The following is a 26,142-nucleotide window of genomic DNA, read 5'->3' on the forward strand; positions in this document are numbered from 1 at the left end:
CAATTGGTAAAATGGTAAATTTTATGTTACATATATTTATAACAACAAAAGTTTTTTAATGACCTCTCTTTTATGAGTGAATGATAGTAATTGGTAGTATGAGTTAATTGCTGGGGGGATGTGGGGGTCCGTATTGGCAAAAAGCCTTTAGTTGACTCTTAGGTCAACTTAAGTCTCCTATTTTTGAAGGTTTTACTGGTTCATGTAGTTCCAGTCTGTCACCTGTAAAGCTCTAGGGGTCTGACCGCCCCTCCTCCACTGCCGCTCCACCCCCAACACCTGTCTGTCGCATTGTCCCTCTCGCCCCACTCCCGGAGCTTGCGCAAAAGCTGTGTGGGGGGAGGCGAGCTAATACGCATGCTCCAGGCCTGGCCTCAACTAAGTCTCCGCCTATTTCCCCCTTCGGGAGGCGGCCTTAGAGTGGTGCGCACGCACCGCGGTGAGGGGTGGGATCTGGCTCGATTCCTAGGAGCTGGCTCTCGCGATAGGCCGGCCCGCGATCTCGTCACTCTCCCTCCTCTCCCCTCCCTCGGCCTCCCCGGCTCCGGCTGCAGCGTCAGCCTCGGCCAGACTTTGGTGGCCGCGCCGGCCCAGATCCCTTGACTTCAGTCCCGGTGCCCTTTGGCGCCCCTCGGCCCCGATCCGCAGCGCCGATCATCCTCCCCGCCCCGGCGCCGGCCTAGGCCGCGGCCACAGCCCCGGGCTCAAGTCGGCGTCGCCTGCTCCCGGCCCGCCCCCTATGGGCCCCGGCTAGAGGCGCCGCCGCCGCCGCCGCCGGCCCGCGGAGCCCCGATGCTGGCCCGGAGGAAGCCGGTGCTGCCGGCGCTCACCATCAACCCCGCCATCGCCGAGGGCCCGTCCCCCACCAGCGAGGGCGCCTCCGAGTGAGTGGGATGGGCCGGGGCCGGGGAGAGGACAGGATTGGGGGGGGGGGGGTCCCAGAATAGCGAGATCGGGGAGAGAGGGTCCCTGAGAGGAGAGCTGAGCGGCTCTGAGGATCGACGTTGGCGGAAGGGGGTCCCTGAGTTGCGAAATAGGGCTGGAGGGGGGTTCTTACTGGGAGAAGATAGGATGAGGGGGTCTCTGCGTATTGAATCGGTCCCTACCAGGAAAAGGCTGGGGTTCGGGCCTTTTTGATATAGCGAAGCCAGGGTGATGGTGGGAGGGTTCCTGGGAGGTGAGAATGGATTAGGGGTTCCTAGTAGTGAAGTCAGAGTAAAGGGGAGGAGTCCCTGGGTAATGAGGTGGAGGTGGGGGGAGGTTCTTGCAGGCCCAGAATGGGGCGAATGGGATTCCAGAGAGGAGAGGATGGGGCGGGAGAGTGGGATCCCTTGAGACGAGCATGGGGTATGGAAGTCCAGGAAGGGGGCAAGGGGGTGTCTGAGAAATGAGGATGGGGGAGGGATCTTTGAGGGCTGAGAGGGTCTCTGAGGGATCTGGGGGGAAGGGACCTGAGAAGATCCTGCTGGTGGTGGGTGGGGCGCCTGAGCCTGGGGAAAGTGGTGAGGAAGCCTGGAGGAGGCTTAGAGGCTGGGAGAGCAAGGAGTGAGGGGCATTTGGAGGGGCAGGGTGTGAGGAGAACTGGGAGCCATTCAGGGAAGAAGTCTGGGGCCTGCCAGGACCCCTGAAAGCAGGTGAGCAGAGACTCTGAATCAAATGGATTCGCAAAACCTTGAGAAGCTGGAGAAATGCAGGCGGTTTGAGGCAATTGAGTGAGACAGGAGGACTTTGGGGCAGCAGGTGGGATCAGAGAAAGGAACATCAAGGCCTTAGGGGTTACCTGATGGCAGAGTATTGTGTGAGGTCACATGCCAGAGTGGCTCCAGAGCATGTCCGTCTGACCTCCCCACTCCTATTCTCCATGCTGGAGCAGAGCAGGACAGTCTGAGAGGCCACTGGCTAGGGTGCCTGTGCTGTGCTTGCCATATGACCCCCAAGAACCAGGTATGATGTGGGGATGGCACATTTGGTGCCTCTCAGGTATTTGGCCTCCTACGACCAGATGAAGGACCAGATGAAGGAAGCACACCGTGATGCATGCATGTGTGAGTTCACAGCTTTCTCTGTCCCCAAGGGCGTGGCTCAGTGTGGGGACATGTTCCTTATTCCCCCCCAAAGTCCACTTATTCAAAAAAAAAAGCACAAGAGCTCCTTTATCATATTCTCTTCTTTTTGTTTTACACAATTTCTGATTCCCATCCCTTTAAGAATTTGCCCCATAGAGGAAGCCAGCCATCGGAATTCCAGGGTTTTTTTTTAAATAACCACAGTTGAGTTGCCATTAAATTTAAAATGGATTAATCAGCTAACTCCAGAATGCATTTTAGATGTCAGAGGGGAGTACCAGAGACCTTCCATGGTCTGGCCACAGAAGCTGCCTCTTCAGCCCTATGGTGGCACATATATTCATTTCTTTGCCTTCCTCTGTACAACGGCGTCTTTTCCATTCCTTCTTCTCCCAGGTCTTCATTCACCAAGCATTCTGAGAACACCTGCTGGGCCCTGGTTCTGGTTCAGGGGGTCCCTACCGTGAGCACAGGCTCTGCAGGCAGGAAGGACACAGGTGTGATTCCGGGCTCTGCCACTTCCTTGCATTGTGACCCTCAGGCAGGTTACTCTGAGCCTCTTCCCTCCTGTGTGGGCTGAGGCTACAAGAGACTCACCTCCCAGGAGGATGATGAGCATTAAGCTAAATGGGTAAAGCCCTGGTACCTGCTCAGGATGTGTCACCCGGTTCCCTCTCTCCCAGCGACCTCTTCAAGGTACCAGTGTTGGTGACATCACCCAGCAGCAGGTCATCTTACTCCTGTGTGCCCTTCTTTAAGTGGTAGGCCAGTTATGATTGAACTTGAGGATTGGGAGGCTCCTGTTAGAATTCCAGTCTCCCCCTTCATCCCCTGCTTAAATTCCCCCTAAAGGGCTCCTCCAGGTGAGTGGTCAACCTTGGCTTAAATGCCCTGGAGAATGGTGCCTGGAGACCTCCAGAGGTGGCCTATGCTCCTTTGGAGACTTTTCTCAGAGCTGCACTCACTCTAAGTGAGTAGAGCCCCTGGTCACAGCCAGCACTTGAAATGTGGTTTGCTCAAATCCAGGGAAGCCGTAAGTATAATATGCATTCTACATTAAGATCACCTGATATATATTTTTTTAATGTGGCTAGAAAATTTTAAATTGCACACATGGCATATGTTCTATTTCTTTGGGGCAGCCCTGGGCTAGTCCTTGTGTGCACTGAGCTAGTGTCTACCTGCCTGTTATAAGGAGCAGCTTTTTTACTCTAGGATTTGGTTCAAAGTCAAGGCACTTGTGGAGTTCCCATCATGGCTCAGTGGTTAGCGAATCTGACTAGGAACCGTGAGGTTGTGGGTTCGATCTCTGGCCTTGCTTAGTGGGTTAAGGATCCAGCATTGCCATGAGCTGTGGTGTAGGTCACAGACGAGGCTCAGATCCCGCGTTGCTGTGGCTCTGGCGTAGGCCAGCGGCTACAACTCCAATTGGACTCCTAGCCTAGGAACCTCCATATGCCACAGGTGTGGCCCTAGAAGAGACAAAAAAATAAATAAATAAAGACAAGTCAAGGCACTTGTGGAAATAGCTTGCTGTCAAAATTTTCTTGGAAAGTTCCTTGAATCACCCAATAAAGTGCAATATACATGGTTGGTTTTTAATAACCAGCTCTAGGAATGCATGTGCATCTAAATGCCTACTGTTTACAATAACACTCAGGATATAACAAGAGCATGCTGGTTGAGCAAATGCCTTGGAATTGTCCACGCTGTTTAGTTTCTGCTCCTCTCCCTCCCCCCTCCAGTGCCTGTGTAATTCATATAAATTCGAGGCATGGATGCTGCAGCCTCTGTCATCTACCTGTTGGTTCTAGTTCTTTGCTCTGAGGCCACTCACAAGAGTGTGCTCCTCCCTCCTTGTGAAAGGCAGGTGTCCTGGCCTGGGCCTCCACTCCCCAACCCCTGGGCTTGTCTCCTCACTTCACTCACCTCCTTCCCATGTGGTCTGGAGCCCTTGTGTCAGACAGCTGGGTTCCTGGGTCTGATACCAGGGCCATTGAACTAGAGATAGTCCTTTTTTTTTTTTTTTTTTTTTTTTTTTTGGTCCAAGCCTGCATGTGGAAATTCCTCAGCTAGGGATTGAACCCACACCCCAAGCTGCTATAGTGACAATGCCAGATCCTTAACCTCCTGCACCACAAGGTTACTCTATCATAGCACTGGTCCTTGAGGTCCTGAGGTCTCCTAACCTTTATGAGCAGGGAGAGGGGCAGCTTCCCCAGTTCTCAGGGATTTCAGCTGTGTGTCTGCAGGTGGTCTTTCTTTCCTGCTGCATCTTGGGCCCCTCAAGCACAAGAATCAGGTCTGTCCACCTCCCAGCTACAAACCCAGGGCCCAGCATGCAGTGGCCACACAGAGACCTCCACTTGGGCTGAGTCATCTCTCGGGTAGCTTGAACGCCCTTGGCTAACCCTTGCCCTTGGGGTCTCTACAGAGCAAACTTGGTGGATCTCCAGAAGAAGCTAGAGGAGCTAGAACTCGACGAGCAGCAGAAGAAGCGGCTAGAAGCCTTTCTCACCCAGAAGGCCAAGGTCGGGGAGCTCAAGGACGATGACTTTGAAAGGATCTCGGAGCTGGGAGCCGGGAACGGCGGAGTGGTCACCAAGGTCCAGCACAGACCCTCAGGCCTCATCATGGCAAGAAAGGTGAGAGGCAACTGGCGGCAGGGTGAGGGCTCTGTCCCTGTGCTGTGTACACAGGTGGGAGTGGTGGGAGCAGTTCCCCTGGAGAGAAGGGTTCAGGCCTCTGCTTTCTGATTGGCTTCCAGGCTCAGAGGCCCTCCCCCCTAGCCAGGGGTTCTGGTTAGACTATGGCAATGCTGGCTTGCCTCATGCAGCCGCTTCCCTTTGATTCTGACTGCCCTCTGCCTTCCAGGATGGCTTAAATTGAGATTTCCAGAAACACTGGCTGGAGGAAAGGTAGCAAGTGGAGTTTTCAGGAAGAAAGCAGGAGAATCAAATCCCCTTAGACCCAGCACCACCCTGACGTCACAACCTGCCGACCAAGACTAGCTGCTGGATGCGGTAGTCACATTGAGGGGTTCCCTTGGCAACGGGAACCCAAACCACCTTGATTAGCCAGAGTTCTCCAGAGAAACAGAAGCACTAGGGGTGTGTGGTGGGGGAGATGGAGGTATTTTAAAGCATTGGCTCCTGCAATTGTGGGGCTGGCAGGCCTGAAATCTGTAGGACAGGCTGGTGGGCTATAGACCCAGGAAAGGGCTGGTGCAAAGACAGTCTAGAGGCAGAATCCTCTCTTTTTTGGGGATCTCAGTCTTTTAAGGCCTTCAGTTGATTGGACAAGGCCCACCCACTTATGGAGGGTTATCTCCTTTACTCAAAGTCTGATGATTTCCACATTAAATCACATCCAAAAAAAAAGTGTGATTTCTAGATTGACATTTAACCCAACAGTTGGGTAATGTGGCCTTGCCAAGTGGACACATCACATCAACCACCACCACCGGTTCAGTGCAGAGCCCAGAACTGAGAAGCCCCCTCATTGGAGCTCCTGTGCCACAGTGCAGCCTCCCCATTACACGCTGGTGGCAGGGTGGGTCCCTGAGAGGTGTCAGGAGTGGAGGAGAGGAGGTCACCACTTGGGGATAGTGGCTTCTATACATGTAACAGGGGGCCAGAACTTTGACACGTTATTCAGCTCATATAGATGTGTTCCTTCAGACATGGAAAGCCCCCTCTTTCCGGAAGCCCATCGCCCTGTAGTTCCCAACTGCATCCTTAGAAACCTCACTGCCCTGGCCCTGGGTGGCTCTGCACAGGACCTGCCTTTCCCGGGGTTTAGCGCTGCCTCAATTCCTCCTGTCCCAGAGCCCCGCCCTCCCCCCCAAACCTCCAGCCACATGCTTTCTATTTCTGTCTGCTTACCACAGGCTGCCTTTTCAAAACCAGAGCAGCCCCAGAAATCTCTGGTCTGCCACCGCCTGAAGCACAGGGAATGGAAGGGTGGATGAGAGGCTTAGATGGTGACAGGGGGACTCAGGAACAGAGCACCCGTCAGAGTTCTCAACAGGGTCAGGGGGTTCTCAGGCTGGCTGGGACTTTTCTAGGTGGCCACCTGCATGCCTTGTGTAAACACAAATCTGGGGGTTTGTCTATAGCTTTCTGAAAGCCTGTGAAGTACGGCTTCGGGGTTTAAAGCTTGGGGGCCAGATGAGTCCTGGAGTCTGGTTAGCAGTGCTGCCCTACTGTCAGTGTCCCGGCCTTGGTATAGCCCCCGGTCACAGAAGACGTCATCCCTAGGGGAAGCTGGAGGCAGGGTGCATAGCTGTTCTTGGAACTTTCCTGAACTTCTATAATTCTTTAAAAAAAAAAAAAAGTTCTTTTCTTTTTAAATGATCCAAAAACCAGGGCAGGGCGGATCCCAGATTTTGTTTCCCAACAGTCATAACCTCCTTCAGTCACCTGTGCCCTGTGTGGCTGCACGTGGGAACAGAGTAGGCACCCACCTGCCCAACGTTGAATGCGTTAAACACAGAGGCCACCCACCCAGCTGTCTTGCAGGTCAAGGCCATCATTCCCCAGTGGCTTGGGAGCCCTCCGCCAGTCTGCAGGGGTTTGGGGCTCCCAGAGTGCCAGTTCACCCGGGAGGCCTGTTTGCCTGTATTCAACTGAGAACATGGGTGGGAAAATGGACGTGACAGAGTGGTTTTTGAGGAACAGTGCGCTCCATCCTTCCTCCACTAGCCTGGGTGGAATTCCAAATTCCATGCATTCCAGGAGGGTGTGAGCTTATCAGATCTCCAGACACAGCCTGCCACAGGTGTGAGGGTGAGGGTGAAGCTGAAGCTTCTGGAAGGCTGGTCCAGATCCTGCTGTGTGCCATTGTCCCTCCGGCCCCTCTGATGGGCTGGGGATCATCCTGACCAGTATGACATGAGCAGTGAGACCAGTTTCCTAAGGCCTGACAGAACCGGTCTCCATTTTCGTAGTCACACCTGTTTATAAATGTTGTCTTGACTCCAGGGTGGCATCCTGACTCCTCTGGCATCCTTGTGGGAGCCCTGGGGGCACAGCCTCTGTGTCACTGGGGCCAGGAGGGTTTGCGAAGAAATCCCTGAGTTGGTTGCCCCTCAGGGGTCCCCCGACTTCCCTGGGCTTAAAGCAGGGGAACGGCCTTGAGTTCGTGTCCCTCCCCTCGGCACCTTCTTGATTTCAGAATAGAGGTTATAAACCTGCCCAAGGCCACGTCTTAGCTGCCTTCTTTCAAGTGATAGCCCTGAATCAAAGCCAGGGCTAAAACCTTGACCCCAGTTCTCACTCTCAGGACCAGCAGCTCTGTTTCACAGTGAGAAACAGGCTGAGCTGGGTCATTGGGTTGGGTTTGAACTCTCTTGGGTCTGCCTTTTGCAGTTGACCTTGGCCCACTAGACACTATCAGGGCTTCTTCTCCACAGTCCCTTTTCTTCTTTTCCTAGTTTGTGCTCCCCTCCCCTATTCCATCAGCCATTGGAGCTTGCAGGGCCCAGGTAGTGACATGGAAAGAGCTAGGGTTTTTGTGTTCCGTGAGCCTGGCCCCAATCCTACCTGATCACTCACCAGCTGTGTGCCCCTGAGAAGGTGAGGTCCCGTCTCTGAACCTAAACTTGCTAGTGAGCGCAGGGGGGCAATTCTCCCACAGCATCGGGGTCGTCATCAGGGCCAATTCCAAGCACCTCTGCTTGGGAACATGGCCCTCATCCCGTTTCTGCTTTTTTTCCACATAATTTCAGTGGTGGTTCCTGGTGTGGTTCCCAGTCGATCCAGAAGGCTCACTTTACAAGCCGCAGGTATAACAGACCCATTGAAGTTGAGCTTATGTGCCGGCTGCCCCAGCATCCTCCTTTTACCATATCTTTCTCAAAAGCCTCTGATTTCCTTTGGCCTTCATTCATGTTAAGGCCCTGATTCCAGACTTCCAGGACTCCTAGGATTCATCCAGTTCCACCCAGTCTTGTCCACCCCCACTCCTGCTTCTCTAATTCTCCACCCTCCTCGCTCACTAGTCATTCATTGACAGCTCCTTTAAGGTTCTCATCAAGGGAGTTCCCATCGTAGCTCAGTGGAAACAAATCTGACTAGTATCCATGAGGACGCAGGTTCAACCCCTGGCCTTCCTCAGTGGGTTAAGGATCCAGCGTTGCCATGAGCTGTGGTGTAGGTCGCAGATGCAGCTTGGACAAAAAAAAGAGTTCTCATCAAGGACTTGCCCTGCAGCTCTCAGCATAAAGTTCTCCGTTGAGAGCTGCATCATCTATGATGGCAGTCCCTGGTCAGATGTGGCCGCCGAGCCCTTGAAAGTTGGTTAGCATGAACTGAAGCGTGCTGTACCTGCAGAAACGTAAGCCAGGTTTTAAGAGCTCTGTATGAAAAAACTCATTAATATTTTTAAGCTGATCTCACATCAAAACAGTAAATTTTTGATACATTGCACCTAGTTTACACGGAATACATGGAGTTCCCATTGTGGCTCAGCAGTAACGAACCCAACTAGTGTCCATGAGGACAGGAGTTTGATCCCTGGCCTCTCAGTGAGTTAAGGATCCTGCATTGCGGAGATCTGTGGTATAGATCACAGATGCAGCTTGGATCTGGCGTTGCTGTGGCTGTGGTGTAGGCCAGCAGCTGTAGTTCCAATTCAAACCCTAGCCTGGGAGCTTCCATATTTTTGAACTGCATTTTAGGTGCAGCCCTTAAAAAAAAAAAACAAAAACAGAATACATCAAAAATGCATGTCACCTGTCTATACTCTTAATGCAGCAGCTGGAGGATTCAAAATTAAACTGGGGGCTCAGGCTGTGTTTTTGTTGGGCCTTACTGGTCCTGCCCACAGTCTGCCTCACTGCGCCCTTCTTCCCAGCTTCCAGGGTAAACCTGCCACGCTGCACACAGTCGCCAGCACTCCCCTTTCAGCCCCCCACCTCACCCTTTCCAAGTTTGCTGCATGCACTTGCTGAGTGTCCGTCCCTTCATAGGTACGGGCCACTGGAGAAGCAAGCATCTGGGGTCCTGGTGTGATCCTCTGTCTTGTGGGGGGTGGCTGTTGGGGAGGTGTGGTATCCCGGGGTTCAAGGTTCTACTGGCTGGGTCAGGTGGGGAACCTTCAAGTGGGGAGGGGGGTCGTGAGGCTTGGACTGGGGGCAGCAAGGGCACCAGACACTGTTTTACCTGGATCTGCTGCAGTTCTCAAGTTTTTGAGGGTCACAGGCATGGGCCCCACGCATACCCTGTGCCCCCCTGAAATCGGTACGCGCCCCTCCAACAGAAAGTTCTTCGTCCTACTGCCTGGAACACCCGCCCCATCTTGTTCATCTAGCTGAGTCCTCCCTGTCCTTCAAGGCCCAGCCTCAGTGTCCTCTAAGCCCAGGATCACCTGAGCCCTGTGATTCCTCTGTCAACACCTCCGCTACCCTGTTTTACCCCAGTCTCATCCCCTCCTAATGGCTTGTCTCCTCCAAGCAGGGCCATCTTTCTTGTCTTTCTATCATTGGCCCTGCGTGTAATCAATTCTACAAAAATACTGATCCGCCTCTCCCACAAAGGGGTGGAAATCACACCCTTTTCTTATCACGACAGCTGGAGCACCTAGGACATGGGCCCACAGCATTGGCTCTCCCGCTGTGTGGTGGATCTTGGCCTATTTGGGGTTTGTGGTTGGGTGTTGCTCTTGATGCTGTGTCAGCTGTCTTTTTCTTCACCACTCTGGACACTCCTTTCCTTTCTCACCTTTTCTAAATGTTATGATGAATTTAGTGACAATGTCCTCTGTCAACTTGAACCCAAGCTAGGATTGTAGGGCAGCAACTGAACGCTCTTTGTTGTCTCTAGGCTGGAGGAGGCAGGGCTACAGAAAACCCACCCCTGATGAGGGGCAGAGGCGAAGAGGTCACCCCGTCTGACAAGACATTACCTGGTCTGCTCCTGGGAGAGGCTTGCATTTTGTATGAGTTGGTGGGAAGAAAACTCTTAACAGAGAGGTTTCCCTGTAACAAAGTGAAAAACATTGCTTCTGGTGATCCTTTTTTCAAAACCAGTTTTATTGAGATGTAACTCACATGTCATACAGTTGATCCTTTAAGTATTTAGCTATGTATTTATTTTATTTATTTATTTTTGTGTTTCCATGGCATATGGAGGTTCCCAGGCTAGGGGTTGAATCAGAGCTGCAGCTGCTGGCCTACGCCACAGCCTCAGCAACACAGGATCCGAGCCACATCTGTGGCCTACATCACAGATCACAGCAATGCCATACCCACTGAGTGAGGCCAGGGATCGAACTCACATCCTCGTGGATACTAGTTGGATTCATTTCCACTGTGCCACGGGGAAACTCGCCTTTTAAGTATTTAATTTGGTGGTTTTTAGTATATTCACAGTACAGTGCATCTGTTACCACCATCAATTTTAGAATAGTCCATCACCCCCAAAATATGCCCCATCCCTATTAGCAGTTACTCCCCTGTCCCCCAGCCCCTGGCAACCAGGAATCCACTCTCTGTGTCTATGGATGTCCCTGTTCTGGATGTTTCCCATCCGTGGAATCACACACTGTGTGTCCTTCTGTGTCTGCTTCTCTCACTAGGCATTGTCTTCTCAAAGTCTGTCCACATGGTAGCGAGTGTCGGTGCTTCTCTCCATTTCAGGGCCGAGTGGTGTCCACAGTGTGGTAGGACCACACTTTGTGTATCCGTCACCCACTAGGGACACCTGGGCTGCTGCCTCACTTTAGCTGTTGTGAATCCTGGTGCAGTGAACCTTCACGTGGGCGTCTCCGTGTGGGTGTGTGTTCTCTGTTCTCAGGGAGATAGACACCCCTGGTTTCCACCCCCTCAGCATCCCAGTCCTGAACCTGCTTCTCTCTCCCTTGCAGCTGATCCACTTGGAGATCAAGCCGGCCATCCGGAACCAGATCATCCGCGAGCTGCAGGTACTGCACGAGTGTAACTCCCCCTACATCGTGGGCTTCTATGGGGCCTTCTACAGTGACGGGGAGATCAGTATCTGCATGGAGCACATGGTGAGTTGCCTCGGGGCCCCAGGCGGCCCTGTCCCCCAGCCACGGCATGCAATTAGGGGGTGTGAGGGGGCAGAAGTCACGCAAGACAAGGAGAGGAAGTCAGCTTGCCTGTGACTCTGAAGGCCTCCGTCCTGTTCCCTAGGGGACCCTGGTGGACAGAGTTGGTGCAGCATGGCCATGTATGTGTATAGGTTCCTCTGTTCCTTAAACACCAGACACCCTCCTCCCAGTTTTGCTTTTTCCCTGGATTCACGGTGGTCATCGTCCTCTCTTGGCACAGAGCTGGCTCCATGTTTTTCCCCTCTGTCTAGCACTCTGGCGGCCCTGTGTACCTGTCAGGTGATCTGGTAAACGCTCTTGGAAGACACTGCGGTTGTTTCCAGTCTCCGCCGCGTTACAGATAATGCTGCTTCGAAAGTCCTTGTCCCTGAGCAAGCACAGCTGGGGCCTGAGGCCTGCCAGTGGGGTACACGAGGAAACACTTTCAGTTGCTCTTTCCTACGTGCCCTCCAATGCGTGCCTGGTCTGGGGAGCCAGGTCCGTACCCCAGCTTAGCCCCGTGGAATCAGACCTCTGTGGTGGAGGGCAAGCGCCTTTCTTTTTAAAACCACAGTTCGTTCTGATGTGCCCCCTTGTTAAGGAACTTTGGTCTTGAGGCTCAAAAATGGGTGGGATCGGGTATAACGAAAGCAGAAGTGGTCAGAGCCGAAGGCCCCCCGAAGGAAATGCCACCGGCCTTCAGGTAGGGCCCTGCCCTCGACTGGCTGTCCAGGCCCAGGCCCTCGGGGACCTTGCAAAACCAGGATGCCATGAGGCTTTCGGCGGGTGGCTTCGGTTACGCCTTAAATACGCTGCCCCCCTCTGACAGTTTTGTAACGAAGGCAGGAAATGGATTTGAGCAAGCGCCCACAAGGAATGCATGTGAGCGGGAGGGAGGGCTCCCCCCATCTGCCTCGCCCCCATCTGGCCACATGATCCCCGCCTGCCAGTGCCCCCTGGGAGCCTGTTCCTCACCTGGGAGAGGGCAGTCATATCTGCCTGTGTACCTGGCAACCACTGTGCAAACGAGAAAAGGATATGAAGTCACCGTGGTCTGAGGGGAGCCTCATCTCTACTGTAATCCCCTCCTCCCTCACTCCCTCCTCCCTGTCCCTCTCCCTCCTCCCTTCCTCTTCCCTCCTCCTCCTCTCTGGTGCTTCAGCCACCCCCACCTGTTCTCCCTGAATATCCTGAGAGTTTGGAGGCTCCTCTTTCCCTTGCAGAAAAGAGGCAGTGTCACAACCCCACCCCCTCCCCTCCGTTATTGTTGGTGGGGGTAGAGCGTCAGTTCCGGGTGAGGATGCAGGGGAAATGTGAGTCTCTTTGCTCTGTTCATCCTCTAAAGCTTCCTGATTGGACTTTGCTGGTTCGCTTTTTTTTTTTTTTCTTTTTTTCTTTCTTTAGGGCCATACCTGTGGCATATGGCAGTTCCCAGGCTAGGAACCGAATCAGAGCTGCAGCTGCCGGCCTACACCACAGCCACAGCAACGCCAGATTTAAGCCAAATCTTCAACCTACACCACTGTTCATGGCAATGCCAGATCCCTAACCCACTGAGTGAAGCCAGGGATGGAACCCGAATCCTCATGGATAATAGTCAGGTTCGTTACTGCTGAGCCAGGACGGAACTTGTAGATTGGACCCAGACGCAAAGACATGGGCCGGGGTGTGCCTGGGCTCCTCGATTTGTGCTAATGGATTACAATCCACAGAGGTGAGCCTTAAGGAGGGGTAGGAGGGCGTGAGGAGGACAAAACAATGAGGAAGCAGCAAGAGGGTCCTACATCACTGCCATTTCTCAGTTTCTGCTATCCTGACATCCCACATGGTTGGCCTCCTGCTTAGTCATACTACCCCTGTTTAGGCTGAGGTTTCATCTCTTCTCGGGGGTTGTGTGAGAATTGGCACTTGTTTCTGACTGGGTAGATTCCAGCTGCAGCTTGTGAGAAAGACCCCTGACTGGTGACAGGCAGCCCCGATTCAACACAGAAGGCCAGAGTCACCTGGCCAGCACATGAAACAGCAAGCTGGCGGCTTCCTGGCGCCTAAACCTGTTACCGGGGACACTAGGGCCTGGACCATCGGCCAGTGGGTGTCTCAGGGCTAGAGCAGCTGACTGAGCCCTCAGAGGCACCTCTGGGTATTTCTTGGGCTCTAGTCAAATCCACGGAAGAATGCACTCCCTTGTTCTGTAATAATGAAAAATCAGGCATGTCCGTCAGCAAAGGGGGAGGTAAGGGCCGCTTTCCAGAGGAGAAATGGCACCGGCATGTATGCACCAAATGTGAGCCTCCCCTAGGAGGAAAGTATGCATAATGTGAGCCCATAGAGAGACAGACAGACAGACAGACAGGCTTAGAGCTGTATTTCTCTATGTACCTGAATGTGTATGCAAGTGCACAGAAGGATCTGGAAGAATGTTAAGTCATTCTTCAGGGGAGGCAAGTGGGATTGCTGTGAGATGAGAGTGTAATTTGTCTGCATTTGAATTTTGTACGAAAAATGTCTTCCCATGCTCCCTGCTCAAGGAAAGGAGGGCTTCAAGGACGTTTAGAGGACACACGCGCGAAATGAAAGTGTGTGGTTGTGCGTAAGGAGTGAGATCCTGACTCAGAGACCTCGCTATGATGCCTCCCATACCACATCCTGTCCCCGTGTCTTCTTAGCTGTGGTCCAGAGGTCCTCCACTGGGCGCCGCCTGAGCCGTCTGTGGTTATCATAACTAGGGAGATGCCAGTGAGGCACAGATGCTGCCCCACACACCATAGTGCCCAGGATGTGTCCCCAACAGAGAATGACCCACCCTGATAGCCACAGTGTGGGGGGCAGGCGGGGGGGCTGTCGTGGAAAAGAACAGCACTGTCCTGTGTTCTGAGTCGACTTGAGACCCCAGCCTGGGGCCTGGCCCACCCTAGCCTCTCTGTAGACATTCTCCCTGAATGAATCCAGCAAACATATCGCAACTCTCCAGAACACGAAGAATGAAAGGAGCTGTGTTTGGGAGCCGAGATCACTCATACTTTTTTATAAATGCTTTTCTGGCTGGTAAAACAAAAAATGAGAAGAAAAGGAATTCCCATCTGCCCTGCACTCAGCTTGGGGCTGGGCTGGGCTGGGCCGGGCTGGGCTGACCCGGCCACCCCTGCCACCTGTGTGCAGCCCCTTGCCCTCAGTCTGGAGCTATTCAGGAGTCCCACACAGGTTCCTAAAGCATCAGAGGGCCTGTGTCTTCTAGAACTCCTACCACAGCACTTCTCCCTGAGCATAGATGAGGCAGAGTGCCAGGGAGGGAAGGCCAGGAGTCCCTATGCTGCAGGCTTCTCCCCCTCCCTCAAGTGAAGTGAGAGGCCCCCTGAGGCAGCTGGTGGCCACAAAGTCCTAGAGAATACAGGGGCACTGGGGCTGCCTGGCCACAAGTTCAGGTTCTAACCACTTCTGCCTCCCCTAAGCCTCAGCTCCAGTCCTAGGGACACCTAGGATGCTATGAGGGTGTCTTGGGCTGGTCTTGGTGCTTTGGCGACACCCTAGGTTTTGGTCTCCAGGTTACTGCCAGGCGACCTTGCACAAGACACTTGGTTTCTGTTGTTTCCTCATTATCATTTGGCTTTGGGGCCATGCCTGAGTTGGGGGATCAACTGGGGTGACCAGTGTCAGGTCCTTTGCTGGCAGCAAGCAGTGGCTGGACCTGGGGACAGAGGCGAGGCCATTGCTCTTCCTCCTCTTCTTCCATGCCCCTCAGCCATCAGGCCTTCCTTCTGGAGCCAGGGTGCTAGAGCAGGGGAGCAGTGAAACAGTCAGCTGGCTGGGCCTCCCTTCAGTGCTGGGCGCTTGCAGGCCGTACTTCCATGCTCTTGCTCCCCTTCCTGTGGCTGCAGCCAGCCTGCTGGGAGGAGGTTCAGACTCCAGCTGCAAGCTCAGCAGCTCAGCCAGAGGCCTCGTGGAGCACCAGCGTCTGTGGCTCTGCTCCACCTGCCGCCGCCGCCGTGGCAACCTCTGAAGGCTGAGTCACGCCATCCAGCTATGGGCCTCAGTTCCAGGAAGGATGGGCCACCTGGGGAGCATGCTGGCACCCTTTTTACTTCCCGAGGGCCCATTGGTGGCAGGGGCCACGGGGGCTCCTTTTGGCAGCAGGTTGCCTTTGGCTATGGTCTGGCCTCTGTTTCCTGTGGAGGAAATTGAGGACCAGCTACCAGGGACGAGGGAAATGCTTCATTTTCCTACTGCTGCTCTGGCTTCCCCCTGAGGACCTGTCCCTTCTCTGCCAGCCCTGCCTGGCAACAAATCAGAGCAACTTACCTCTCTCCCCTGTGATGCTCCTAGGATGGCGGCTCCCTGGACCAGGTGTTGAAAGAAGCCAAGAGAATTCCTGAGGAAATCCTGGGGAAGGTCAGCATCGCGGTAAGTGTGCAGGCACCTGCTCCTGGCCCCATGTTCCTCTGGGTTTCTTCTTACTCCTGACCGCCTTCCACTTGGCCAGAGTCCGAGGAGACCCTGGAAGCCAGTGGCAGGTGTCGGCGTTGGCCCCCTGTGCTGAGGTAGAGGTGCCAGTGCCAGGCTTCTCCAGCCGCGGGACTGAGCAGGTGGCGTCCCTCCTCCTGTGCAGTGGGAGTAACGCTTCCCTGCCCTGTATAGACAGGGTGGAGGAGACGTTGAGGCAGAGTGCCAGGCACCATCTTTGAATCTTCCCTCTCTGACTGGGTGAAATAGCCACTGCCTCCTTTACCCCTGGAGGCCTGAGCACAGTCCCCGCACCAAAGTGCCTAACAGATGCCGCCCATAGGGCTGGGGTGACCTCTGAGGCAGGGCGGTTGGCTGACTCACAGCCCTCCTGATGGGGCCTCAGCTCCTATGGCCTCTGTCCTTCCTAAGATGAGGGGGGAATTAGTGTCCGCCTCAAGGGTTGGGGGTGGTGGTCATGTGAGGGTTGGTGCTATTGGGTGTCATCGCCATCACATGGCCACTCCAGCCTGGCCCATGGGCCAGTCCAGAGGCCAGTCCCCCACACGGCCCACCCCCTGTGACTTCCCTGCAGGTTCTGCGGGGCCTGGCATATCTCCGGGAAAAGCACCAGATCATGCACCGAGGTAAGGGGTCAGGTGCCTCCCGGCCGGGTGGGGCTGGCAACAGCCTGGAGCGTCCTCACGGCCAGCTCTGCTCCCAGATGTGAAGCCATCCAACATCCTTGTCAACTCCCGAGGGGAGATCAAGTTGTGCGACTTTGGGGTGAGCGGGCAGCTCATCGATTCCATGGCCAACTCCTTCGTGGGAACACGGTCCTACATGTCTGTGAGTCTTTCAGGAGGCGATTTGCATCCCGTTCCGCCCCCACCCCCACCCCCGCCCCCATCAGCTCTTCCCCATTTTCCAGAAGCTTTTCTAAAAGCCTATACTGCCCTGTAGTACAGTTTCTGTCTTTGCTGGAATTTTCCTCTCCTTTGATTTCCTAGCTTCTATCATCATCTCACTCGGGTTTTTGTCTCTCTGGAGATGCCTGCCTGCTTTCTCTCCGCTGCTAGTAGAAGTCCACTCAGGGAGAGTAGTCAGTTAATTTCTGAGCCAAGGAACTAGCCATCCATTATTTTAGGAACTAGCTAGGTGATTTTAGGAGCAGATTCTGAGAAGTTAGTCTTGGCATTGTCCTGAAAAGGAGATATCCCGCTGTCTGTCTTTCCTGGGCCAGTCGCTCTCCAGAAGCACTAAGGGTTGTTGGGCTTTAAGGAGCTGCTGTCAGCACAGCTGGAAGCAGGTATTGGAGGGGGGTGGGGAGGGGATAGAATGGCTTTCTTTCTGTTGCTTAGCCTCTGGAGGGGTGGCGTGGGAGGATGGGGCTGCAGGGGAACCGCAGAGACCATCTAGGGCGCCAGTCCCCCTCCATCTCCCTGGGGGCGTCTCTCTCCCCTTCTCACCCACAGCCGGAGCGGCTGCAGGGCACTCACTACTCGGTGCAGTCGGACATCTGGAGCATGGGCCTGTCCCTGGTGGAGCTGTCCATCGGAAGGTACCCCATCCCCCCACCGGATGCCAAGGAGCTGGAGGCCATATTTGGCCGGCCCATGGTTGATGGAGGGGACGGAGAGCCTCACAGCATCTCGCCACGGCCGAGACCCCCTGGACGCCCCATCAGCGGTATGGCCTGAGGATGGGACTTCCGATTTGGATGGAGCACACTGCATCTGGGGATGGCAGCTGCCTCCCATCCAGCCCCTCTCACACCAACTGTCCCCTGGGTCATGCTGACTTTGGTCGGCAGTCCTCAGATGGTCCTGAAGCTTCTGGGGACAGCGCTGCAAGCAGCGCCCCAAAGCATCCCATCTGGGGCAGCTGCACCTGTTGCTGCCAGCTGGCGGGGTCCAAAAACTCATTCCTCAGCCAGGCTGTGGGATGGGTGGGTGGTTTTCTCAACATTTTATTCCCAAAACATGCAAGTGTACAGGAAGGCTGAAAGAATGGCTCCACTGGCACCCTTGTGCCCACCACTTGGCCTCTGCAGTGGCCACTGCTGTACTGGGCCGGGCCTTTCAGGGACCCCAAATGGAAAAGAACTCAGGGTCTCCTTTGGGGAAAGGAGAGCCTAGTTGGATTCAGCCCCGATACAGCGGAGGGGTGGGGGACGGTGGGGGACGGTGGGGGACAGCCGGGCACTGCCTCTAGCAGCTGCTTGTGAGGTTCAGGCTGATGCTTCCACCATGTTGTGGGCTGGCAAGGGGTCACTGTCACAGCTCAGGGCCACCTCTCAGGTGGCATAACTAGGAAGCAACGCTTGGGACGTGGAGTTTTTTGTTTTTTTAAGTCAAGAGACAAGAAGAAACTTGAATTGAGACTCCAAAGGAGCAGGCTTCAGTTGCTCATTTGATTGGTTTCTAACAGTTTTATTAGGATAGAATTCACCGTATGATGCCCTTAATGCAGGCATACAACTCAGTGGATTTTTATATCTTTACCAGGTTGTCCAAAGGTCACTTTCTCTGACTCCAGAACATTTTCTCACCCCAAAAGGAAACCCTGTCCCCCTCCCCTCCCCAGCCCCTGACAACCATGAATCCATCCTCGCTCTCTCTGGATGTGTCTGTTCTGGATGTTTAAATGGACTCACACGCTCTGTGTCCTTGTATGTCTGCTTCTCTCACCGAGCGTCACATTCTCAAGGTCTGTCCACATTGTGGCGAATGTTGGTGCCTCACTCCTTTTTATCGTTACCTAATATTCCAGCACCTGAATGGATGGTGTTTATTGGTTCACCACTGACAGACATTTGGGTCATCAGATGGTGATTTTCAAGGTGTTTTCAAGCCCGGACCCTCTCCTTTCCTGCTGGGATGTCCTGATTTCCTCTGAAGGGACAACACCCCCGCCCACATCTGTGTCCTCAGGCCCCGGCCCCACCCCTCCCAAGCTGACTCCCAGATGGCATCGGGGCCTTCCAGGCGGGGAGGAGCGGTGGGCTGTGCCAGGACATGCAGGCAGCCAGCACCTCCCCCAGCCCCAGCCCCGGCCCACATGCCCATTTCAGGACAGGGGACAGAAGGCGAAAGTCCAGCTGCCAAATGTAGGCCTAGCCAGCTGGGTCTAGGACAGGGGTCAGCCACCCTAGCCGGCCACTGTCATGAGCAGCTCCAGGGCCCTCGGCCGTCTCCACCCTTGGTTCAAAGTAAGGTCACACTGCCACCCTTGCCTGCTCAGCCCCTCTCACCGCGCCTGCGCCCTGGAGCTGGGGTTTGACTTTGGCACAGCCCAGATGCGGCACCGCGCCAGATATGTGCCTTCTCAACAAACGTTCCTGTTCGTTTTGGTGGTTTGTTTTTTCAGTTCACCAGAGGCTCAGGAGAGAACTTGCTTTCCCAGGAAAGCAAGCTCAGTCTCCAGGAAGCTGGGTGGGGAGAAGGGCGCTTGGCTTCATTCAGGGCGCTGGGGCCTTGGCACCCGACAGAAGCGCAGTGGCTACCTGCCTGTCTCACCTGTCATTTTTTCTGCCCGGGGCAGGTCACGGGATGGACAGCCGGCCGGCCATGGCTATCTTCGAGCTGCTGGACTACATCGTGAATGAGGTGCGTGCGTGCCCGGAGCCCCACTGGCAGGTCTCCACACCAATGAAATTAAGCCACTTCTGTTGGAGATGGCTCACTAAAAAGAAGAGAATTCAACATGCAGACTGTGGGTTTTGCTGGGGAGGGGCCGCAGGGGGAGATGGAGATGTTTTCAGTAGGATGTTCTCAGGTGTGAAGATATGTGGCCTCACTTCCTCCCACACTACACAGACCTCCCCGCCCTGAGGGACTTTTTTTTTCTCTCATAGAGATGAACCTAGAATTCTCTGAGCCCAGAGGTCAAGTGCTGGGGCTCAGGAGCCCGGCCCCTTCCTGGAGCTCTGTCACCAGCACCCGTTTCTCTGAGCATCTTGGTGTCTCTGATAAACCCAGAGTTCATAAACAGAAGTCATATGCCCCAGAAGTCATAAACCCCACTTCATCAGGGAAAGTTCAGGCATCACCTACCTGTCTGGGAAAGAGGCACAAAGCACCCACCCAATCCTTGTCCCCACCCCTGGGAGGGCAGGGTGAATAGTCCCATTGTACAGATGGGTAAATCCAGGCATAAGGATGGGAGTGGCCTCCTTAGGACCTGACCCCACCTTCTCTGACTGGAGTGTGTTTTCGGCAGTTGGGGTAGCCAGGCTTGGCCGAGGGTGAGCTGAGCAGCTCAGAGCAGGGTCAGTGATGATAGAACAGGGTGGGGTGGTTCTGGCAACACAGCTCTCCTTGCACCTGGCAGCACCACCCATGCCCATGAGCTCGTCCTCCCAGGAAGGCTGCGGGCCACTCCCACCCCTAAACCCGAAGACGGCCTGCTGCCCCCCAAGACATGGCCTGACCCTCACATGGCTCTGCCCACCCTCTGACTTGTGCTTGGGCTCCCCCTCTTTTCCGGCCCATACCCCCAGAGCCAGCCGCCTCTCTGAGGCCCAGGCCCTTAGCTCACTCCAAAATACCTCCAGAGCGGGTGGCTCAGGCAGTAAGGCCTGTGGTCAAGAGTAACCACCCCAGAGTTCCCATTGTGGCACAGTGGTTAACGAATCTGACTAGGAACCATGAGGTTGCGGGTTCAATCCCTGGCCTCGCTCAGTGGGTTAAGGATCTGGCGTTGCTGTGAGTTGTGGTGTAGGTCGCAGATTCCACTTTTATCCTGCATTGATGTGGCTGCAGTGTAGGCCAGCGGTTACAGCTCCGATTGGACCCCTAGCTTGGGAACCTCCATATTGCCGTGGGTGTGGCCCTAAAAAGGAAAAAAAAAAAAAAAAGTAACCACCCTCATCCATAAAATGAGAATGAGCCTTGCTCTTCCCTCAGGAAGCAGTTACGATCCCCCAACAAGAGCTTTGGAAAGAAAACCTAGAAAGAGCCCGACCCAGTTGGCAGGGCAGGCAGTAGGGCCACCTGGGAAGCTGCTGGAAGGAGTGGGGGTGGGTGACCTCTGCCTCCAAGAGGGGTGCCTGAAAGTGCCAAGCTGTCCACACAAGTGCAAGACTAGGAAGCATCTTTCCCCTGATTCCAGAACCATTCTTGAGCTCCAACCCATGCCCTTCTGTTCTGTCCCACAGCCACCTCCCAAGCTGCCCAATGGCGTCTTCACCCAGGACTTCCAGGAGTTTGTAAATAAATGGTAAGATGCCACAGGCTCCAGCACAGGGCGGGGTCAGGCCGCCTGCTTCCTGAGACTGACTGCCTGTCCTCCCTGGTCCCAAGCCTCAGCAGTGCCAGGTGACGGCAGGTCTGGCGGGATCAGAGCACACCTGAGAACCCAGGTTTCCTTCCCGAGGCTGCTGAGTCATGGCATTCGGCTGCCATCCCCAACTTGTCTCCAAAACCCTGAGCAAACAAGGATTTCAGGCTCTTTGGAATTACCTCTGTTCTCGCCTAGCCTTCTGCCAGCAGGCACCCCAGTTTCCTAACCCTTCAAGCTGTAACCCACCAGCTCCCAAGCAGACCTTCTGAGCTAGTTTCTGGGAGGTGCCAGCCGTCCCTGCCCTCCCGCCCTCTGAAGTCAGAGACGTGTCTGGGTGACACGGCCTTGGGCCAGTGGGCTGTGGACCCAGAGGGCCAGCCAGCTGGGTGCCCTGTGTGTCAGGACTCAGACCCTGCCAGCAGCTGCAGCCCCAGGCTGCCTCACTCACAGCCAACCTGTCACTGTGGGTCTAGCCATTCCCCTTCAAGCCCCTCTGTGCCCTGTGTGGTTGTCTGTGTGTTTGAAGAACTGCCACTCAGCCCTGAGCTGCCTTGAGCAGCTGCCTTTAGACAGTTCTGCTTTTTTAAAGGAAAAAGTTCCACTTTGACATTTGGACTCCCTGACTTGGGGGTTTTATTGCAATTCAACTGCGGTTGCTGCTGGGCCTCTGACGAGCAGCAGTGAGGGGGTTTCCCACCCTCTTTCCCTTTCCCTCTCGCCCTGCTCTCAGACTCTTGGCTTCCCTCCCGGGTGTCCTGCTATCACACCCAGGGGTGCAGTGGGGCCCCTCACCCACGGGGACCAGGCAGCAAAGGTCAGCAGAACACGGGCATCTGACTGGCCAGGGCTGCCTGGTCCCAGATCTCCTCCCCCGGCCACTGATTCCTGCCTGTCTTGTCTCCCCCACCGTCTGACCTCTCTCCCTCCTCCTGGAACCCGCAGCCTAATTAAGAACCCAGCAGAGCGAGCGGATCTGAAGATGCTCATGGTGAGTGATACCCTCAGGTTTTGGAGTTTGGGGGGTACCAGCTGTGCCCGAGCCCCTGGCAGGCCTCCTTGCCCCAAGCAATCCCCTGAGCTAGTTCTGATGTTGCAGGGAGCATGGGGAGCTCGACCAAGATGGAGAACCCCTATGGGTCTGCCTGCTTGGCTGGAGGGTGCCGTGCAGAGCAGCCATGGTCCTCTTGGCTCCCTGCGTGCTGAAGGGCCTGCGTGCTCCGGGCTGGAGCTGTGTCTCAGGAATCACTGGGCTCCAAGGCAGCAGCGGCACCATGGGGCTGTTTGCCTTCCTCTAAGCCCACACTGTTCTGTGTCCTTGAAAACCAAGGTGGTCCCCAAAACCAGCCTTCCCCTAGCAGGCCTGCCAGCCAGCCTCAGGGCAATCATCACAGTGCCTTCCAGCCACATCTGCTGTGAGTGATGGGCCTCCCTCCACCACCAAGTCTGACCACCTGAGTCACCCCCGATGCTAAGACAGCCCCTTATTTACATGTCCTATGTCTCCAAGAGAAAATATACTGCCAGTTACAGGCATAAGATGATTCTCACATGGGATTCTCACATGAGATTGTCCACATGGGAGAGAGGGAGCCTCTTAGGGCGCTTGCGACTTGGTACTTTGGATAACCGAGCCATGCCATGTGGTAGGCCCTGCAGGACCACACTCTCCCCTCCATTTCCTCTGCCAAGCCTCCCTCCCACCATCCACCTCAGGACCTTTGCACAGGACAGCCCTCCCTCGAGGACGTGTCCTGCTGTTCTCTCCCCATCTGAGCCTCCGCTCTCGCGCCTCCTCCAGGAAGGCACGCTGTTGGCTGTACTACAGTCCGTGTTCTTCTGCTGTAGTCAGTTTGCTGTTGTCTGAGCCTGGCCTGGAGCGCCTTGTGGGAAGGGGTCTACGTCCACCTGCTTCTTTCTAGAAACTCCTTATAGAGTCCAGTGATGTGTGTTCAAGGCATGCGTGACGTGACAAGTACATGTTCATTGTAGAACATACAGACCCACAGAACAAGGGAGTTCACCTTGCGGCCCCCATAGCCTCCTATACCCCACTCTGTCCCCCCCGAGCACTGCACAGTTCACATGGTGCAGGAAGACAGCTCCAGGTCTCTACCTGTGTGACACCACATGCCATGTAGGGCTCATTGTCCCCCTGACCGCAGGAGTTCTGTTCCCTTGATTTGGTGTTTCACCCAAGTCTGCTGCTCCTTGAGGAAGGTGAGGGCAATCTCAGCTCCCCCAACTGGCATGAGAAGCAGCAGTTGGGGCCTTGATGTCATGCAGGGGGCCTGGACCCTCGCCATTCTGAATTAGAACCCTCTGGCACTGCAAGAACCACTTCCAGGGTGGCTGTTTAAGTTAGTTAACCTGATGGAGGAGGCGCGCTTCTGCTCTCCAGCCGGTGGCTGCTGCCCGGACAGAACGTGTCCTCACAGACAATTCCATTATTCCAGAGCAGACATTCTCACCTGGGACACTCTGCCCCCAGGGGACATCAGCCATGTCTGAGAACATCTGTGGCTGTCACAACTGGGGGGCTCCTGGCATCAAGTAGAGGCAGGGGCCAGAAAGGCCACTACGCAGCCCACAGCGCCCAGGTCGGCCCCCAGAGGCTGACCCACCCCAGAATCAGCAGTGCTGGGGGGGTGGGGGGAGACCCTGGGCTCCAGGGAGCACGGAGAAGCCTCCCTGTCACCTAAGACCCCGTCCCAGGCTGTGTGACCTCAGCCCTGGCACCTCCCTGCTCTGAGTTTGGTTCCTCGGCCGGGCCCCATTGGTGCCTTCCTGGGCTGGGAGCCTGCCGGGCTGCTCACGCAGGTTCTTCCCTTTCAGAACCACACCTTCATCAAACGGTCCGAGGTGGAAGAAGTGGATTTTGCCGGCTGGTTGTGTAAAACGCTGCGGCTGAACCAGCCCAGCACGCCCACGCGCACCGCCGTGTGACAGTCCCCCTCCTGCCACACCCTCCACGGGGACACTCGTGTGGCCCTCGGGCTGGGGAGGCCCAACACTGCTGTGCTGTCTTCTCAGAACCTGCTTCCTTAGGTTTAAAGAAAAAAAAACAAAACAGGGAAAGAAAAAGCTAACGTGCCCTTCGTGCTTCTTGTTCCGCTTGTCCTTGAGGTGTCAGCATCTATCCAGCCTGGGGTGGGCGCCTCCCTGAGGGCTGCCTGACTCCCAAGAGATGGGGGTGGCATCGCATACTGAGTTTGCTCCTTTCCAAGGGGTGAAGCCTCAGAGGGACCCCCCAGAGGATGGCAACTTTCGCCAGAAGAGAAGGGGGTGCTTCCTACAGGTTCGTGGGTCCCATTTGCCTGACGTCTGCTCCTTGGAGATGCTCCTGCAGACCCCGAGGACCAGTCAACCCAATGGCTATTGTGGGTCCCCCTTCCCCCCACCCTCCCCCAGCCACCCCAGCCTCTGGCCACGCAGCCTGTCCTCAATAGAGGGACCCTCTTGTCCTCTCTTGTGCTTCGGAGAGCAGAGACTGACAGTTCGCAGGGGCACGAGCTGACACTCACTCGGCAGAAAGGAAGCGTTTGGTTTCTAAGCTGTCGGTGTGGTTGAAACCCCAGCAGATTCTGTAGATAAGGCCTGCTCCCCCACGCCTGCAGGCCGACAGATGTGGGCGGGTGGCTGTGTGTCACCTCCACTCGCCCGGCAAATCAGAAGTGACCACCCAGGGCACGTCACTCTTTCGGGCCTTGAACTGTTCAGCCGCAACTGGTTGGAACTGAAACAGCAGGGGTGAAGTTATATTTCCCAGTGTCCATTGGGGTGTCCAGCCAGGGCCCCTGCTGTGGTCTGCTCATGGCCTGAGACCCAAGGCCCAGCTTTTCCACCTTCAGGGCTGGGCCCCCTCCAATGGAGATGGCAGCCTCCAGGCGGTAGGAAGTGGCACGGAGGGCAAGGCTGCTTCTAAGGCTTCCCTTCCTCCAGGCTCTCTGAAGATGAAGCTGTGAGCAACCCCCCCAACCCCAATACTTCCTGAAGGCTTGAAACAAGCTGATATTTATCTGTGATAAATTGCAGAGAAAGGGTTCTCCAAGAGCAGTGAGCCTGGTACGAGCCACACTGGCCCTGCTTTCTGAACAAGCAGAAGGTGGGGATTTGTGGTCCCGTGGGAACTACTGGATCTTTTTCTTCTTAGGGAGATACTTCTAGTCTCTGGTGGCTTTTTCTGTGGTCAGTAAAGATAAGACAAGGTGGGAGCTCCTTCACCCAGCTTTCCATGTTTGCCACTTCAGAGTGGCCCCCGCAGTCTCACCTGATTTAGAAAAGAATAAAAAAGATAACTCAAAGTAATGGAGGTGTCGCTCTGTGGGTTCCCCAGCTCCCTCCAGAGCTTTGGAAGGGAAAATGGACCCAATGTGTGAACTGTGACTCAGCATCTTGGCCTGCGGGTGCCTGGCGCTGGCGGTCACAGACAGGCACATCTTTGGGCCAGTCCCATACACATCAGGCCCTGGGCCTGTTAACAGCCAACTGCCATCTGCGAGGAGTAAGGAACCGCACTGACCAGGGTCCTAAGAGAGTTTGGGGTCGTTGGGGTGAGGCCTCCAGGGTTGGTGAGGGAGGTGGAGGAGGATGGCTGGAAAGTGGGCACTTCCCCCTGCCCATCCATTCCACCTGTCCACTGTCCTGCGGTGCCTTAGGAAGGGACCAGAGAGACAGGTGGCTTTCCCTTCCCCTCTGCATCAGCCAGAGATGCCAGAGCCTTGGAGACCATGATGACCATGTCTGACCCCTGACAGCCAGGGGTCTCCATCACTACCCTCCTCTCCCTGCTCATAGATTTGGCACCCTTGGCTCCAACACTCCGTCTCCCCAGTTCAGTGATCCAGGCCTGGTCTGGCCAAAGGTGGCCACAAGCATCCCTGGGGTTGGTGTTCCCCCTCCTATCCACGTGCTTTGGGTTCCTCTGTTGTGAGGGGGCAGCTCTCCCTGAAACTTGTCATGTCTGTTGGTTTGGGGGTCTCCAGGCATGTGGGGATCTAGGCGGAAGCTGGGCTCAGGTGCTTCCAGGCCCCTCCTGAGCTTCTTGGGAGACACTGTTCTGTTCCAGGTTCCTTGTAGCTGTTCCTTAAACCCCGAGATGACCAAGTGCATGAAATGACACAGCCACCATGTTTCAGGGACTCCCAGTGCCCCTCTCTCTGACCTCTTTGTCCAAAAACAAATCCATCAAGAAATGAATCCCAGAGCTTCGCCCACTGCGTGTTCTTTTGGTTGGGTGGGTTTTGGGGTTTTACAGGGGTTTTTTTAGGGCCACACACATGGCATGCGAAAATTCCCAGGCTTGGGG

The 26,142-nt window shown here is 55.2% G+C and overlaps 1 protein-coding gene across 1 annotated transcript; it reads left to right on the plus strand.

Moving 5' to 3' along the window:
* Window positions 1-522: 522 nt before the first annotated feature.
* On the plus strand, window positions 523-25,138 carry MAP2K2 (mitogen-activated protein kinase kinase 2). Its single transcript, NM_001244550.1, has 11 exons — window positions 523-884; window positions 4,501-4,711; window positions 10,932-11,078; window positions 15,438-15,515; window positions 16,150-16,201; window positions 16,279-16,403; window positions 17,030-17,243; window positions 19,098-19,162; window positions 20,713-20,774; window positions 21,780-21,825; window positions 23,670-25,138. The coding sequence occupies exons 1-11, from the start codon at window positions 793-795 to the stop codon at window positions 23,778-23,780; spliced, it is 1,203 nt and encodes a 400-aa protein (NP_001231479.1). The 5' UTR covers window positions 523-792; the 3' UTR covers window positions 23,781-25,138.
* The last annotated feature ends 1,004 nt before the right edge of the window (window positions 25,139-26,142 follow it).

This window comes from Sus scrofa, chromosome 2 (genome assembly GCF_054392235.1).
Source record: "Sus scrofa isolate SSC_HxYL_T2T_F1_AM1 chromosome 2, Sscrofa_HxYL_maternal_Yorkshire_Landrace_v2.0, whole genome shotgun sequence".
Taxonomy (NCBI): domain Eukaryota; kingdom Metazoa; phylum Chordata; class Mammalia; order Artiodactyla; family Suidae; genus Sus; species Sus scrofa.